The sequence below is a fragment of the Phyllostomus discolor genome, chromosome 2, assembly GCF_004126475.2.
Source record: "Phyllostomus discolor isolate MPI-MPIP mPhyDis1 chromosome 2, mPhyDis1.pri.v3, whole genome shotgun sequence".
In the NCBI taxonomy this organism is placed as follows: Eukaryota; Metazoa; Chordata; class Mammalia; order Chiroptera; family Phyllostomidae; genus Phyllostomus; species Phyllostomus discolor.
In genome coordinates this window covers 12,918,987-12,936,999 of record NC_040904.2, presented here as the reverse complement: position 1 = coordinate 12,936,999, position 18,013 = coordinate 12,918,987, and the positions used below count along the sequence as shown (strand labels likewise).

The window sequence follows — 18,013 nt, the reverse complement described above, 5'->3', positions numbered from 1 at the left end:
GGTTGCGTGCTATAAATGTCCACCTACTTATGGCTAATAATTTTAAAAACAAATCAAATGGTTTGAATTTAATTATACTCTAAGATCCCATTTCTCCATCATTGCTGGAGGTAGGAGGGAGACAGATGAGCAATTTTTTACCCATAAATAGATTTATCCAAAAATAGATTTTTCCAGATAATGAATTCTTTAGGTACCATCTCTACCAATCGTATAAATGTTATGAGGGCATCTATTTAAAAACAGCAATTGCTTTGCTGCCTTTATACTTGGTGTCACAATTTAATCTTTTTAAATAAAAGAAAATCACTTTTATCCACATATTGAGTTTTGTAGCTTGCTGAAGTATAGAGGTACCGTCAGGGATCACGCTGATGGGATTGGGTTTCTGACCTTTTGGAAAACGCTGCCAGATCTCTAAGCTTTTAATGTTTTAAGGCCAATCTTACAGGTTTTCTGGTTTCTCCCTTACTGTCAAATGATATAATTTCTTGCCCCCAGTTTACCTCTCTGAGGTGCACCCCACCCCCACCACGATTACATTATTGCTTAAAATTGTTGATGGCCCAGAAAATTAGAGCAAAAACAAAAGTAGATTATTTCTATTAAGTATGAGTAAACAGGCTCTGAATGGAAGACTGAGTAAATTCCCTGTGAGTAAAATAAAAGGGTTTCATGATATGTTTTCACAATATCAGTTCAGCCATTGGACAAAAATGCATGTTTTTTGTTTGTTTATTTGTTTGCTTGCTTCTCCGTTGTCTAGGACTTTGCCTTTTTCCGTGGTTCTTTCCAAGGCTCTGGAGTGAGAATGTCAGAATCTCAACATCTGGAAATTGCATTTATTAGTTCCTACTGCCACACTGTCACCTAAGTCAGCTTTTCTGGTTGTAATGTAAAAGTCATTGTATTACTTGAATTCACATTAAATGAGAATACTACAAAGAGCATTGCTGTGCATGCTTTTTTTAAATGAACATAATTGGGCTTTGCCATGGCATCATAAGGCCTTTCTTCAGTTTTCCTTATTCTGAAAGTACTTCATTCATTATAGGCTACTGATAAAGGTCTTTTTTAAACTGTTGTTGTTAAAACACAAGAATGCCTAAGCAATATATTCAAAAGTGAGAGTCTAGGTTTGATGAAATGAACTAATACATCGACTAAGAGAATTTGTTGTCCAAAGAATTTAGGTAATTTAATTAATTAATTTAATATATATGTGAGAAATTCAGATAAGATTTTATCATTGCAAGTGAATTAGATCTATTTCTACTAAAAGTATGTTATTGCTTGTTATAGACCATGAGGTCCTTTGGAAAAAACATGGAGAGATATATAAAATATATACATTTGTTGCAAAAACTTAACAAATCTGAACATGGCTCTTTTTAAATACAGAAACAATGTTTAAAAATGGCAATACTAAAGCATATTTACTGCACAGAAAGTAAGATCATGGATTCCACAAATATGAAATAAATGCATCATTCCAAAATTATGGCAATAAGAAACAGAATCTGCCCAGCATTGTAATTAACTGACCTAATACTTGCACAGGAAAAAGTTTGGTCCCCTTTTAGCCATAAGTATTTGCTGCCTTAGCAACTAAATCCATTCATTTAGTGATTCAAAGTTTAGCTCAGCCTTTTGGAATGTGTAACGTGTGATGCTGAAATAAAATATTAATGTGATTTCATTTTCAGAAAGCCTGAGAAAAGCCCCCAGCAAAAGTAATGTCTAGAGTGGAGAGTAAGATTCTACCCAAGAGGGACTTCATTAGATATTGACTTGATCAAATTGATCATATAGATAAGCAGATAAGTAAGTAAACATTGATTGTGGGACTTTATCAATACTTAATCAACATTGTAAACTGAGCTACACAGAAAACTATCACTTTACTAGTAGTCGAAAGCGAAGGTCTAGTTCATGGATTCTTGGTGTTGTTACTAAATCTGAGATATTGAGATGTCCTTTCAATGAACAAAGAACATGTATTTTTTTATTGAGAAAAATTCTAAAGCAAGCTGTGCATGGATTATATTTACAAATAGGAAATTTTAAAAGTCCCAAGTGGATAAAGCATTGCCACTAACAGAGCAAAAAATGAGTTAATGGACAGATTTTTGCCTGTAAGATATGAAAGAACTATGTGGCAGAATTTCTTTTTGTCTGAGACAAATTGAATTTTTAATCCTTTTGAGATTATGTAGGCAGCAACTTTGTGGAACTAGGGAACATCGGTTATCACAGATTCTCTTTACCCACCTTTGAATCACACATCATGAGTTCAATTTATGGACAATCAAGATTTTCTGTCCTATTCAATTCAACCACCAGTTTCACAAAGAGACAAATTTTAAGAGAAGAAAACCCAAAAGATGAGAATGTGCCCATTTCTGTAAAATGAGAACCTTGAACAAATTAAGTGGTCTCTGAAGATCTTTTTCAACTCTGAGTCTATTCTCCAGTGGTTCTAGTCTTTTTAAATAATTAGAAGTGCTAGGAAATTTGTAGCCACTAGTTTCAAATATTACTTCGGGGTCAGAACTTATTATTTCTTAAAACAGTGACTTTCTTCATACTTGACTATGATCCACTAACCCTAGATTTACAGAATTTAATAAAGTGTGCTGTGTTGTTGAACTGTATCTAAATGAGACAGCCAAAGGTTTTCTTTTGACGTTCTTAGAGCATTTTCTCACTGTTCAGACTGATTTTCTATTTCTGGTCCTCCGTTTTTACTCCACTTTCAGGAGAATCTGCTGTCAGGGTGAAACCAAATTCTTCCAATGCATGCAAATCTAAAGAGCTTCCTTTCCTGGTGTTCTGTTCCATAAAAAGCATCTGACAGAACTGTCACCCACTTCTTAACCACACCCCTGTAATAGGCCTGTAACAAATAATTGTGCGAGTCATATTAATAGCAGGGATACAAGATGTCTGCCAGCGTTCTCACAGGAAGCTCGTGGTGAAAGAAGGAATAAAAGCCAGGATTTCAGGGCACTAGCTAAGCCTTCTGTGTGGTCTCCCACACTGCTTCTCTTTTGAACTTTTCAATTCAAACGCAAAAATATCATTGCTACAATGCCACCAAGGACGTTGGCATTATGCACCAACAGACAGTCCTCTTGCTCCTTCCTTTTTTTTTTGGACACTATCTAAACAACCATTGTCTGAGAGGGAAAGATGAATGTCATGGGGACATAACGAAATAAAACTCATAACAATCCCAAGTTGTGTTTTTGAGCCTCTGTTGTCCTTGACAATACATACCATGGCCGTCATCCAGGAATTCCGTGATGGTGGCTGATGCGCATTTGGACCAGGGCTTGGATGCATCGATACTGGTGAGGATGGACGACATCAAGCGTTTATCTTCTGTGGAACCAAAGTTCTCTTCGCAGAATTTGGAATCGTCATGGGAGAGGCCAAGCAGATGTCCTAAGGGGAAGAACACAGGAAGCGCAAGGCAGAGTGATTTTGCATTTCTACTTCTCTGTGACAATTATACTGGCACTTGATTTTCCCACCAATTGCACATGAGTTCATTTTTACTACCTTCTCACACAGAGACTGCACCCCTAGGGAAATTAAAGCTGCATGTAGTTAGAAGCACTTAGAGGAAATCCGAAACATTACACTAAGGAGTAGACGTTCCCACAATCCATCTGGATCACACATGCTCAGTGATATGTAGAAAGGCAGCCGTATTTAGAATCAAGAATTTGCAGAGCAACTGTGCAATTATGTCATAGCTCACACGATATATTATTATGATTATTTGTCCAATTTTCCCCCTTCTCTGATCAACCATAATCCCCAGGAGATCAGAGAACTTTCCCCCCCACTGACTGTTGAACCTCCTCTCCTCTACTTTACTCGATTTTCTGCATGTTGTAAACCTTAGTAGATGACTTCTATTTTCTTAGCCAAGTAAACAGGTAGATATATAAGAGATGACTATGAGTGGAGTGGGAAAGAAAGAGAAATGAAATTAGTAACCTTCTGGTTCCATGCAAATGTAAGCCTGTTTCACCCTTTCATTTCTTTATGTTATTTAGTGAGTTGTGAATGTTTACTAGTCTCATAAATAAATGGCATACTTTGATTTACATTTAAGAAATGCCTAAATACCAATGTGCCCATCATGGAGGATTAGAGCTTAAAGAGAAAGACAGTATTGGGGAAGGTAAGTGATTACCCCAAACTTCTCAGTGAGGTGGTATTGTTGTTTATGCCTCTCAGCCACATTCTCCAGCTGGGCTCCCAGGTATTGCCATCTCCATTGTACAAGGTAGACACTATATCACAGAGTTCACAACCACATCCTTATAATCCAACTAAACTGGCTTCTATTACATAAGTTTAATTTTTAAATAGTCTAAGGGTAAAATGACATTGTCCAGTAAATATAAAATGCTGTTAAAAATAAATCTGGGGCAGCAGTGTTGAAACTTTGAAAAGCAGAGAACAGATATCCTAGTAGCATTTTTGCAAAAGTTTATAGAATCATATGCAAATCACTACACGAGAATGTAGAAAATTCTACAGAAAAAAGGATTACCACATTTTCTGTGGGTTTCTGAATGCCAAAGGCAAGAACTTGGGTCATTCCATCGAGAAAGTCCAGCGTGCACCAGGAAAAGCCCAACAGAAATGAAATCTTTCACACTGCATTCCTACCACTTTGGGCCAACTTGTTAAATCACAAACACCTCATAACAAAGTTGTCCACCAAGCAGCTGGTTGCTGTTGTGGCTCAAATTAAGTGGCTAGGGTTTGGTGACCTTCTGAGGTGCAACATTTTTCTACTACTTAGGCAGTTATTTACTTCAATAGTATTCACCAGGAGAGCAAGTTTTCTTTGGGAAAACCTCCCATCAGCAGTCATGTTTTTATGTATCTGGTAAATAGCATGGAAGTACATCACAGCCTGCAAAGTACACCCCAAATAACATGCAAGAGAAGATTAGGGCGGCTCGTCCAGTTTGGGAATGGCATGCTGGGTTTTAAGTGGCTTAAACTTAGTACATAAGACACAGATTGAGAATGCACTCTGTGCTTCTTGAACTTTTCCAAGAGAGAATCTTTATCAGTGACACTGGGATTTGTGGGGAAATTTCACACTTGCGTATTTTTCCCTGGCATAGAAGAGAGGGAAAGTGGCCTGAGGTGACTTTTGCAACATGACATTTATTTAAGTCCAGGCTCCATATTTTAAAAAGTGTGATTTTTGCATTCTACTTTATAAGATAGTCATGTCTACTTAATAGAGTAATAGCCTTTTTTCCTCCAAATTTATACAAATAAACAGTACTCCCAAATGCATTTTTATTATTGCATTAAGGGACTGTCACTGAATTTGGAGGGTAGGTTTTTGATTTCTGATTTAAAATGCAGGCCATGTGGCAAACACCAAATTCACTGTGAGGGGCCTGAGATATTTTTTTTTCACAGAGTGGTAAGTGGTAAAAGATTTCAACTATATAAGCAAAGCAGTTTATAAAAATAGATTTTGGTATAATTGTATGAATATTTTGGCATGCTATTTGACATAATATTGGGAATTTTATGTTCCCTAAATTTACTGATTTATGAAGAAATGCAACTTCATTTCTGCTGAAAATATATATAAGAGATTCTTATGTGGCCATGAGAGAAGATTGCCATTCTGAGCATGAACAAATCTTAGTTCCACTTCAGCAAGAGCTAAAAGGAGATGTGAATTTTGTAAGATCTCCAAGAGTCAGTCCAAAGCAGGCTGCATGAGCATCCATTGAGAGAGACAGACCCTTCGGAGGGCAGATGGATCTTCTGTCCTCGGTGGAAACGTGTGTCTGCTGGTTGGGACAGGCACGCTCTCTCAAGGGCAATGAGAGCCACGGCAAGCTGAAGAACATTTAAGCTCCCCAAGAAACACGATGCAGCCAGTTCCACAGCAGTTGGAACCAGGGCACAGTGGAGAGAGACCCACGTGACTTCCCTGCAGGAGCCAGGCAGGAATGCAAATGGAAGGTCCATGTGAGGAGTGCTTGGATGCTCTTCAGGAAAGACGTGACATACATACTGACGGCTGTGAGCAGAAAGAGCAGTGGCAATTTGCAAATGCGACCCACCGATCGTGGCACGAAGACATCTAATGCAAGGCATGCGGTCGGCCGATGTCTTTGAGCCCTAAAAGGGCAAGGTGCACAGAAATGCATACACTGTTTTAAAGGGACACTCTCAGTAAAGAAAACACACTGGAACACTACAAGTTGACTAATAGAGAAAGATCCAGAACCTAGGAAATTTAAAATGTGACGTCCCAGCTGCCAGCAATATCTTCGAGTACGTTATGAAGGGGAATCAGAATTTATCATGATGTCGTGGGCTGCCTAGGACATCACATTCTTCTAGGGAGAGTTTGCTCATAAATCACCCTCAGGGACATTTAAGACTGCAGATGTGAATGGGAGATTAAGCTTTCTCTGAGGAGCTGCCTCCAGCAGGCTTGGCGTGGCTGGGAGTCACACATGTGCCCCAGAGAATAAAACAGCCCATGAAGAATGTAAAGAAACGCTGGGGGAAATGTTTACAACTCCTAAAGTGATTCATTGTTTTTTCACCAAAAATGTATTTTATGGTAAGTTTTTAAAATGATGCAGAGCCAAGTTATCTGAGGGGGGTGCAAGATCTTGGAGGAAGCATGGGGATGATCCCAGAAACTCACAGAAAAGCCATTGTTACGCTTGCAAAGACAGAGAGCTCCATCTTTCTCAAGCTAAAGTATAGGACAAGAAAGGTAAAAAGGTCTCAAAGCAAGTCTGTAGGGTAAAAGAAGAGATTAGGGTAAGAGTCCGAGTTATATTGTTAGCTCAGATAGCAAACAATTAGTCGCTTTATACTTTTTCTAGTACGATCATTGTTTTTTCAATGGGCAAAAGTGTCATTTTTAGTAAAAAAGATTTCATCTCTAACATCCAAAACACAGAGCTTTAAAACCATCTTCCCCTTCTAAATCCACAAGTGAATCTGGTGTTAGGAAATCTGCGATAATGTTCACCTGGGTGAAGACCTATTACTTTAAAGGAAAATGTTAGTTCAGCTTCTTGTTCAACTCAGGTATTACTGTACAACCAGGGCTGACTTATAACATTAACCTTGGGAAGGAAATGGTTGTTTTTCTAAACTTTGGTCTGCAAATTAAACAGAATTTCAAGTTCTTGCCTCCTGACCCCAGACCGACCAATGGACAAGGGGACACAGCACCACATCCTAAAAATGTGTCACAAGGAGCTCTGTAATGTGTTTACTTAAGCAAGTACTACTCAGCTGAAGCATCTGTGTCTTCATGAAATCATGTTTTTATTTTACCTAATTTTCCAGCTGGGATTATTGAGGTGCAAGGAGGTCTTGCCAAGGGCTGAAAAGTGAGTCAATAGCTCGCATGGGGCCCGAATCTGGAATCCCTGAAGAAGAGAGCCAGGAGCTCCAATAACTGGACGGCACATGTTTACTCAAATACAGATTCTCATGTAGAAAATAATAAAACTCTTAAACTCCCATTTCAAAACATTAAACATAAATAGGAAGTGTTGCATCATTGGAAGGAAGAACACTGGTTTTTTTTCACTTTATAACTAGCTGTGTCAATATCCTTTTGAATCCAATTCAAGATTGTCCCATTCAAAATCAATGCCGAGAAACCATCAGAAGACAGTATCCACATCTTGGGCCCTGGGACAAGATGAAATCGGTTTGATTTTTAGCAGTATACTGGCTGTTGATCTCAAGCACATTTAGAAATTTCTCTGAGTGTTGGTTTTTTCCTCTCTTGGATGACCCATTGAAAGTGAGGATTCAATGATACAAGAGATTCAAAGTGCTTAGAATATTGGCTTGACAAATATCCAGTGCCTGGGGATGGTTATCTGCTTTGTTGTTCTCACGGACACCTTGGTTTTTTTTATGCTTTTACTTAGGAGTATTGCCGTTATTCAGTAGTTTGCATATAGTTTGACATCACTGAACACCCTTGATTTGAGAGGGAAGGTGGCATTCCTAATCATAAGAAGAGAGAAATCACACATCAAGTGTGTGATGTATTTACTTTTTGGGGCCACTTTCGACTGGCTGGGTTTCCACATGTGGCAGAAAACCTATGGGCCTCCCGTAAAGAAATGCGAATTGGAATTTGATTTTCGAAAAAATTGACAGTGAACACTAAATCTCTCCATGCTGCCAGACGCAGAGCAAAGACCTATTCCCACCTTTCATCTGGGGGCCAAGAAAGACACAGGGTGGCACTGTTCCAACCGGGTCAGAAAACACGCTCAGGTCGTGTTGATTAAAGCATCGGGTTTGGGGGTAAATACCAAGTTTAATCCTAGCTTCCTTTCACTCCACTTCTCACAGACAGTCCTGACATCTGATTCTGTGCACTTGGCTTTGGTCCCTGGTGGTTCGAGGGCCTCTGTAGCTTTTCAAAACACAGGCTTGTTTAATCTAATCATTGATGCGAGCGCAGTCACGTGCAGATCCACACACCCGGAGAGCTCACTCCAACCACAGCCAAACGCAAGGCAGCCATGCTGTGGTGTCTTAACCACTTCCTAAGCCTCCAGCTGAATATCTGACTTCAGGTTTTTCAGTTGCCTGCTTTTAGCTTAGGCAGCATTTTGGAATCTTTCAGGGTGAAGAGATTCACTTAGCACATTTTATAATTAACGACCCTGAAGCAAAGCGTCGGCAAGTTTGCAAATCACGGATTTCACCCGTCTAAGTGAAATCAGATTGTTCCCCCTGCTGTATTAGAAGCTGGCCCGACATCAATAAAATTATTATGTTAAAGAACCATGTGTGCAGCAGGTGGCATCTTTATTATTACAAGCCAATAATAAAAGTTTGACAGGTTAAAAATATAAGCTCAAAATATAAGCTTACATTCACTTGAAACTTTCTATAATTCACGTTTGGATTGTAAAATGGCTGTAACCACATTCTTGCCTCCACTCAAGGCACAGGGATGGGGGCTGTGCTCTCGAGAGTTTCAGGCCAATTTCACACACGTCCTGACAATTTAGCCGATGTTTACGTGCGCGTAACACAGAAAGGAGGAAGGCAAAAATTACTGTCTCTGGAGAATCTAAGGTCATTAAAATCCATTTTCCAGAAGCCTGTGTTGGCATCCATTGAGTCTGTACCTCCAAAATCTAGCTCTTTCTTAGAAAGAATTAGCAGGAAAAGAGAAGCATCCTACTTAACATGCGGGGCATGAAAAGAGTCACTTTGCAAATTGTTCACTTTAACCCACTTCACTCTGCCTCTAGTGCCATGGACTGAAAAGGTGCCAGAAGGGACTTCAAGTTGGCCTCCATTATCTGATATTTTATTTCTCAACACACAATTTTTTCAGATGGAGGAGGTAAAATAGCAAAGAAAATTTTGATTCAAGTGCAATGACTTTGTAGTCTAAACCACTACATATAAAGAGAGGATGCAGTGGGGCACTCTATGAAACATTTTAGGTGGGGTAATGGAAGTGTTATTCTTAACCAAATATATCCTTCACAGATTCTAGAAGAAGTAAAGAAGAAAAAGTATGGAAAGAGCCTGGGCCCTGGCTGGCGTAGCTCAGTGGATTGAGCGCAGGCTGTGAACCAAAGTGTCACAGGTTCGATTCCCAGTCAGGGTATATGCCTGGGTTTCAGGCCATGACCCCCAGCAACTGCACATTGATGTTTCTCTCTCTCTCTCTCTCCCTCCCTTCCCTCTCTAAAAATATAATAAAAATTAAAAAAGAAAAGGGAAAAAGAAACAGCCTGGAAACTTTCTTCCCTGCCTATGTTTTGGGCCTAGTAACATATCTACAGTCTGTGTGCATGAAGCAAACAGCACATTTTGAGACGGGCTCAAGTTAATTCAAAACACTCCAGCAAAACCAAGGTTTCCCAAGGTCACTTTCATCACCACATGTAGCCTGTATCTTTAACCTCCAACTCTGGAACACAGTATATGTCTAGTAAAAGGGAAGGGAGGAAATTACAGGAGACGGATGGAGTAGAATTAGAATCCGGAGCATGGATAGCCTGTCGCAAGACTTCATGCAACCACCTAAAAATAAAGCTCTGGAAACAGACCCGGGAGTGGTATTGCCCAAGAACACATTGGGTGCAGAAGCAAGACTGTAATCACATACAGATGATTAGGAAATATTTTGTAAAGTTATCGTCTCTAAATTTTGTAAGGCTCATACTTTACAACACGTGTTCACAATTTTTAGGCAAAAAGTGAAATTGAAGAATAATAAAGCAATTAGGGAAATGAATGAAAGCCAGATCCCTTGATGGGCCGTATGTAATGCAAAAAAAAAGAAGCAAATTAGGTAGGCAGAGTTTGATTGGAGAATGAATTACAGAGAATTCTAAAGAAGTAAACAGAGGTGCTCTGACCAAGAAATTAAAGGGGACTCAAGGGTATAGTCATACGTCAAAGATTCAGTTTTGATTTTGCACGTAGAAGCCCACATTTCTCCCACATTATCGTCTTGTAAAACTATGTCCAGTATTCTTGTACTATTAAGAAAAGTTTGTACTGTACGTATTTGGTTTTAATAAAACATTTGTTCTCATCAATATCTGGCTTCTTGCCTCTCAGACTGCTACAGCTGCCCGCGTGACCCAAGACCTTTGGGGTGGGAATTCAGGAGGGCAAGGAAAGGTGATGCTGGAAGGTTCTTCACTGCAGGCCCGTTGGCTTGAGCGTCAATGCGGCAGCAGGGAAGACGCATTTATGCCACAGGTTCTGTTAGAGGGAAGACTCCCAGACGCTGTCCATATGTGGAAAAGGGTCACTACGGGACTGAAGGAAGAAACAGCCCTTCCTTCAAGGAGTTTGTAATCTCTTCTTTGGATGGTCAGAATTGGACTCATAAGCTGATGGAAGGGTGATGCCACCAATCAGCTCTACTCCTTGCTCCTCACCACCACTCCACCAGCCTCTGCCTTCCCAGAGACTGAGAATCTTCCCTATGGGACTTCTCTCATCTGAAGAGCAGTGATTAATGCCTGGTGTACTTTTAACATCTTCTCTGTCCAATTATAATCCTCTGGCGTATTTGGCCTAATCTCTTCTAGGTTCCGATGCAGAATTGGATGGTTGGCAATTCCTGGGCAGCTCTCACATTTCTTCTGCTTACTCACTCATGAACACACGTAGACATGGCGTGAATATTGAGTCAAGATCTGCATGAGGCTGTAGCTTTAATCAGTTCCTTTAATAGGTGTGAGTGAGAGACAGGTGAAGGCATAATCCCAGCCCTGAAGCTCAAATGGCATACGGATGTGAAAAATGCTTTCAGCTCTTGTAGCCCAGCACCTCCCAGAGCCACAACCCATTATCAGCCGCCTCATAAGGGAGAAAGGATTCTCAGAGAGTCTACATCACTGGCCTAGCATAAAACACGGAATACGGAGACAAGGCTGAGATTTCATCATGGATCTTTGGCTCCTTAAGATAAAGACGCTCATTCATGTGGTATTATGTAGAATTATTATCAGTGGTGTTTCTGAATGGTTATTTATGTAACAAGTACTTCTTTTTGCTTAGATGATAAGAAGAGTGTCAGTTAAGAAAATTCAAGTCATGATTATACATAAGAATTGCAATTTAACCACTGACCTCTATTTTACTCTGCAATACACTGACATGCAATTACATCTTTGATCTGAAGCTACTTTAACTCCCCGAAGAATACATAGCAGCAAGGAACTGACATTTTGTCCTCTGTTTACTAGAAATGTGACAAAAGTTTTAATGTCTATTTAAAGTTATGGTGTTGGCTTAAAAAACTAATATTGTTAATAAAATATAGCAAAATTGCAATAATTATCAAACCATATTCTGCCCTTGCCAAAGATAATGCTAAAAAGGTGATACATACATTAAAATGTAAATGAGCTATTTAACTAAAAAGCAAAACAGATGTCTATGTGGCTATCAGTTAACAGATGGCATCTATAATCCACCCAGTTCGGTCCTGAGAAGAACTCCATGAAACAGGCACTGTTATTCATATGTTTCAGATATAAAAACTGAAGCTTAGAGAATTTAAATAATAGGAGACAGGTAGAGGGCACTTTAGCAAGAACGGAGCACTGACGTGTCTCCGTCTAACACAGAGTCCTAAGTACTAAACTCAACTCTCGTGTACCTAGGAGCCTGGGTCAGTGAGGAGGGGCCACCTGTTCCTAATCGCTGGGCGACTTTTCCAACAGTTAGCTCAGTCCTAAACTTCTGGTTGTAGGATTCAGATGTGTTCCTTACGACAAACAAACCAGTTAAGTGAGATTTTAAAACAAACCAAGTTGACTGTTGAACTTGGATTCATTTGCTTTGCTACAGAAAACAAAACAGGTATTAATTACCACTGACAGGACCAGACTACTATCCTCACAAGGGACGGACACATGGAAATGTGTGTGCAACCTGCTTAGCCCTGGAGGAGCCAAGAGAGCCTTGAGTAATGGCAGAGAGGAACATCTCCGCGTTCCACAGCCCGCTGTGACAAATTTCTCCTAAGAGTCTCTTAAGGATGCTTCAAAGACAGTAGCAGTAGCAAATTTCTCTTCCGCTTTGAAATGACACTGTCAGACGGGAAGCATTTACTGTGTGCCTGCCTCTGCCTTTCCCTCTCCCCTATTAGTTAACCCTAAAAGTGCAAATATAAACACACCGAATCCCCAAGGGTGTACATCCAAACCGGGAGAAATCTGGAATTAATTGCTGAGTATTTCAGTTCCTGTTGCAGCTGTTACAAGTGTTTGATTTGGCGAGGGAAGAGAAAAGGCACCGCATACCAATTTCGTGAGCCACAGTGAACGCGGCGTGGAGGCCGTCGTCTTCAATCACAGCGCAGCTGCGCTCCGGGGAGCATATGGTCCCAACGTCTGCCATTCCCAGGGTGTCGCATGAATGATGCCCACACAAGTCCTTCCCGGGAGAAAGAAAGAAATCATTAAAATCAATTTACATCCAGAAGGAGCCACCTTGGAGAACCACTCGCTCACTGCAAAAGGCCCCGCTGGGGTATGTGTATGGCGTCACCTGTTCAGCTCAGGAAATGTTCCAGACGAACTGATGCCATCGACTTCTCTAAGGTTGTCTGGGCATCAGACAGCCCAGAAGGGTGAGAGGACACAGCTACATTTAAAAACGATGCTGGAGGATTATAGGTTGCCCATTACTATGACAGCTGGAGCCTTAATAAAGGTGTATCCCATGTACACAGACACAGGTCAGAGATCGCTTTTACACGCAGTCACACTCAGGAGAGCCGAACATTCTGATCTAAATTCATGCTAACGTTACCGGACGCCCGGCCTAAAAATTTACTTTCCACCACAGGTGCAAATGCAACCACATCTTTGTGGCGGGATATAGATTTAGCAGAAATTTAGGTAGGAAACTCAACTTTAATCCAGAGCATAATACCTTGAAAAATCTTCTCTTAATTTCAAAATCGAGTTGTAATTTCACAGGTTGTGTCTTCTGAAAAGTGTGCACTCTTAGTCACAGTATTTAATGTACCATTTCTCCAGTTGATCAATCCTCAGGAAAATACATGTTCTATTTAGTGTTTATGTGAGTGAGTGCGTGCATTTTTCTGGAGGGAAGCTGTACTTTAGGAGATTCTCAAATGGGAACACGATTATACCCCCACTAATGGCTAACAAGGCATAGATTTAGATGAAAGAGACATCAGCAAGACAAACTAAAACTTAGAAGCAGAAAGAGAAAATGTAAGCCAGAATTTTTGACATGATAGATGTATGGTGATAAACTTCCCCTGAGATGCATTTGAATAAAATGGACATTAGAGGGGAGATGGGAGGCGATAATGGGGGGCAGGGAAGGGAGAAGGTTTTCAGGACATCTATAAAGGACACATGGACAAAACAAAGCGGGGGTGGGATCAGGGGAGGGAGTGGGGGATAGCTGGGGTGGGGAGGGGAGTGCTGTGGAAGAAATGCAGAAAAAATAAATGCATTAAAAATGTTCATTAGAATTTCTTGTGCTTGACTATTGTATTCAATAAAAATCAGTGGACAGTGTATACATTTATATCCAAAAAAGCAAGATAGTATCCTACTATGTCATAGGTAAATAACTGTAGAATGAAAGGATTTTTAAAAAGTATTAATTACTAAGAAAGATGACAATCTATTGGTTTAAATAATGTAATGTTTTTTGGAAGTATAAAATTTTTTATTTTAATTGTTGTTCGAGTACAGTTTTCTGCCTTTTACCCCCATCCCAGCCCCCCAGCCCTCCCCACCTCTCTCCCATTTCCACCCAACCTAGTTTTTGTCCATGTGTCCTTTATACTTGTTCCTGTAAACCCTTCCCCTTTTCCTCTGAAATCCCCTTCCTTCTCCCCTCTGGTTACTGTCAGCCTGTTCTCAATTTCAGTGTCTTTGGTTATATTTTGCTTGTTTGTTTGTTTTGTTAATTAGGTTCCTGTTAAAGGTGAGATCATATGGTATTTGTCTTTTACCAACTGGCTCATTTTGCTTAGCATAATGTCACAGCTATCATCTTTGTATCCCCACTGCCACAATGCCTGGCTTATGATATGAACTCAACAAACATTTGCTTAACTGCAGTGAAATGATGTACAGTCAGATGCAATGTAGACCTCACACACCTTAACACGCTGCATGCTAGCAAGACCTCAATGGCCTTCAGGAAGTCAGCACGAGATGTTCGTACTACATAACTAATGCCACCTGCCCATTGTTCACATACTCTTCTAACTCTTCTCTATTTTGCTACATAAAAATCCAACCAAGCCCTGGCTGGTGTGGCTCAGGGGATTGAGCACCTGCCAGTGAAGGAAAGGGTTGCTGGTTTGATTCCCAGCTAGGGCACATGCCTGGATTACGGGCCAGGTCCCCAGTATGGAGTGCATAACAGGTAACCACACATTGATGTTTCTCTCCCTCTCTTTCTCCTTCCCAACCCTTTAAACCTTAAAAAAAAATTCAACCAAAGTGAAAAATATTTAAAAGATATCCTATGATCTCTCTAGTACATTTTCAGGTCCTTGTTGTGGTCCGTGTATCGTGAGATTCCAGCTGTGAGGAATTACTCAGTGGCTGCCACCATATTACAGCTTCAGACGGGAGAAATCTCTGCCAAGCAGCCTTGGTGAGTCAAGTCGCCAAACCGACAAGAGCCTACCAAAGTTTCCTGTGTGTCCCTACATGTCATCCTGTGGGATCTCAAATTACAGCTGTTGAGAACAAATTAGTAGTTTTTAAAATTGAAACTGGAACACACTTGTGCATAATAATCAGTCTTTGCGATAATAACACAGCACAATACATTTTTTTAATCCATTCCTCCCCCATCAGTTTGGTAACTTTAAGACCAAAGCCTCAGCTCATGGTTTAAGTGAACTGCTGCACACGCTAAGTCATTTATGCACACACATAGGTTTTCAAACCAAGATTTATGTTTATCTTCACAATTTGGGGTTCACTATCTTCAAGTAGAATAATAAAGTCCAAGAACTGTTTCTCCTTCTTCGTCCTACTTCGTTAATAAGCTCTAAGAGCCACACACAGCAAACGGACATGGCCCTCCTGCCCTGAGCAAGGTCTAAACTGGGCTTCTTACCATCTCATCAGACACTCATAGAGGCCATCAGTCCCCCTTGTCATCCTTGAATTGCATTAGATGCACTTGGCCCTTTGCCATGGAAATGCGTGCATGTGACAAAATGATGAACAGAAGCAGCTATTTTAAAAAACAACGCATTGCTTGAAACCCTTGATGACACAGCCACCCTCTCTATATCTCTGTAACTACAGTTATGTAAACTGGCAAACTTTCCATTTCATTCACACGGTCCCAAACCTTGGAAGCCCAGTTATGGGCTAGATGACAATAAGTGCCTGTATTTCTTTGTGATCCCATGTGCATTCCAATGTACTCAAATTCAACTTGTGCATCAAATTATTACGAATTATGGCACATTTCACTCATGTCCATTTTTTGGTGGTGATTTATGACACTATTTACAGTGTCATATTTGAAATTTATATGAATTTTTATTATTATTCACAGTAGGAGTAATAATACTATTGGGTCAAGAGCATCTATCTATCTATCTATCTACCTATGTATCTAATCTGTATCTGGAGGCAGAGGACACTGAAGAAATGTGAGTCACATACAGTAATCACAAAAGAGGTAAATGAATTAAAAGTGCTGACAAGAGGTTTTTTTTCATGGTTAGTATAGATCTGAAAGTAAGTTATATCTTTGTTATGTTAAAGATGGTTCTTTTTATTCAGGATCAATATCTTATCATTGTGGGGTAGACAGTAATGCAATGGAGGTTTAGTGAAAAGTGAGGTTTGCAAGAGCATACAGAGATTTAACCAGTGGGCTAGCGGTCAGGAGACAAGACGGAGATATTGTATCTAATTCAAAAATACAACCGAGATGGTCAGCAAGACCAGTGAAGACTTGACAGGGAGGGAGGTCATGGGCATGGCAACCGTTCAGCAGGAATGGCCATCATGAATATGGCAATATCTGTGACTTAGCATAGAATTCAGAAGAACTAACGCTACCCCAGACCTATTCTTGCAGTTAGCGCTCAGAGCCAGCAAACTACACTACCTTGAGAAGCAGGTGCCGAGAAGACAGCACAACTTGGAGTGGCCAGTCCTGGGTGGGGAAAATCAACCCAGCAAATGTGAACGTGCGACATGGAACAGTAACGGGAGCTGCAGGATTTCCAGCCTGGCCCAGGAGACTGGTCTCTCCTGCAGCATAAACGTGCTCAGGAAAGGAGCTAAAGGAAAACACATGCGGACCAGAGCCCATATCATCACAGCTGCAGCAACAGCAGCGAGGAGGAGGGAAGACACCTCGTATGAGAGACTCTGGAGTTAAAGAACAGCAGCTTCTGTTTCTACAGGTATCACCATCTGGTATGGGCACGTGTGGAGCGCAAGGGAACGGTGTAGAAGAGGGTTTAACTAGCCTCAGGTGTCTATTCATCTGCCTACCCAGTTCCTACGAAGAGGGGTTAGTGATAGAAGAGTTGGTCTGGAGTGGAACATGTATTAGCCATTGCATTATACACGTACACGCCACACTCCCCAGTGCTTGTGGGTCCCATTCTGGAAGTGCCATTTGGCTTTCCGGCTACCCCAATAATAAAGGCCTTGATCTGGATCTCAGTCGAGGTTACATTCATTGGGTCTGTGAGTCTAACTACTACAATAGCCCATGTTATACAATCTCTACCCATGCTTCTGGATACGACCAAGTCATACCACACACAAAGATCACGGTTGGATTAGGGGCCAAGAGATCTAATTGCATTTATTCCTCAAGCAGGTCTGGTGTGCCCACAATCTGCCAGACACTGTACTAAGTGCTCACACTGTGGTACCCAAAATAAAAGCTGATCCTGACTTTTAAGAAACATGAGGACCCCGTGAGCGACGCAGATATGCTATGAGGGGAGCAGATTGTGACATGCTGTGATGAACAGATTGCGGAGGGGGTGTAGCAGAGGAACTGACCAGCTCTTTGGGGGAATCAATAAAGGTGTCTGGAAGGAGGTAATTGGATCTTGAGGGGTGAGCAGAAGCCTGACAGTCTCAGAGGAAGGGCACTCTAATCAGGCAAGAGGGGTGAATCCATCAGGGGCTGGTAAAAGGCTGGGTCTGTTTTGGAAATGACAAGAGGTTTGCTGGGGCTGGAGTCCACAGGATTTGTCAGGTGCAGGGCAACCGGGGGAAGCTGGAGGGAGAGGCTGGGCCCAGAGTCCTAAGACAGGAAATTTTCTCTGATAAACGTGCGGTTAGAAGATGGGGAAGAAGGGGAGGGGAAAGCTGGAGTTTGAGGGGGGTAGATGCTTGAAGAATCGTTTTGGAGAACGGGAGTGAAAGCTGATTAGAGATGACACATGGAAGGTCAATTCCTTTTTAATTCAAACTCTGTT

The 18,013-nt window shown here is 40.9% G+C and overlaps 1 protein-coding gene across 2 annotated transcripts in view; it reads right to left on the bottom strand.

The window, feature by feature from the left end:
- ADAMTS5 (ADAM metallopeptidase with thrombospondin type 1 motif 5) overlaps positions 1-18,013 on the bottom strand; it is a 47,031-nt gene that overhangs the window by 19,803 nt on the left and 9,215 nt on the right. For both annotated transcript variants that reach the window (XM_028505224.2, XM_036017545.1), the window contains 2 exons: positions 12,846-12,978; positions 3,280-3,447 (listed from right to left, as the gene is read on the bottom strand). In XM_028505224.2, coding sequence (XP_028361025.1) covers positions 3,280-3,447; positions 12,846-12,978 — 301 coding nt within the window. The remainder of the gene's footprint in view (positions 1-3,279; positions 3,448-12,845; positions 12,979-18,013) is intronic.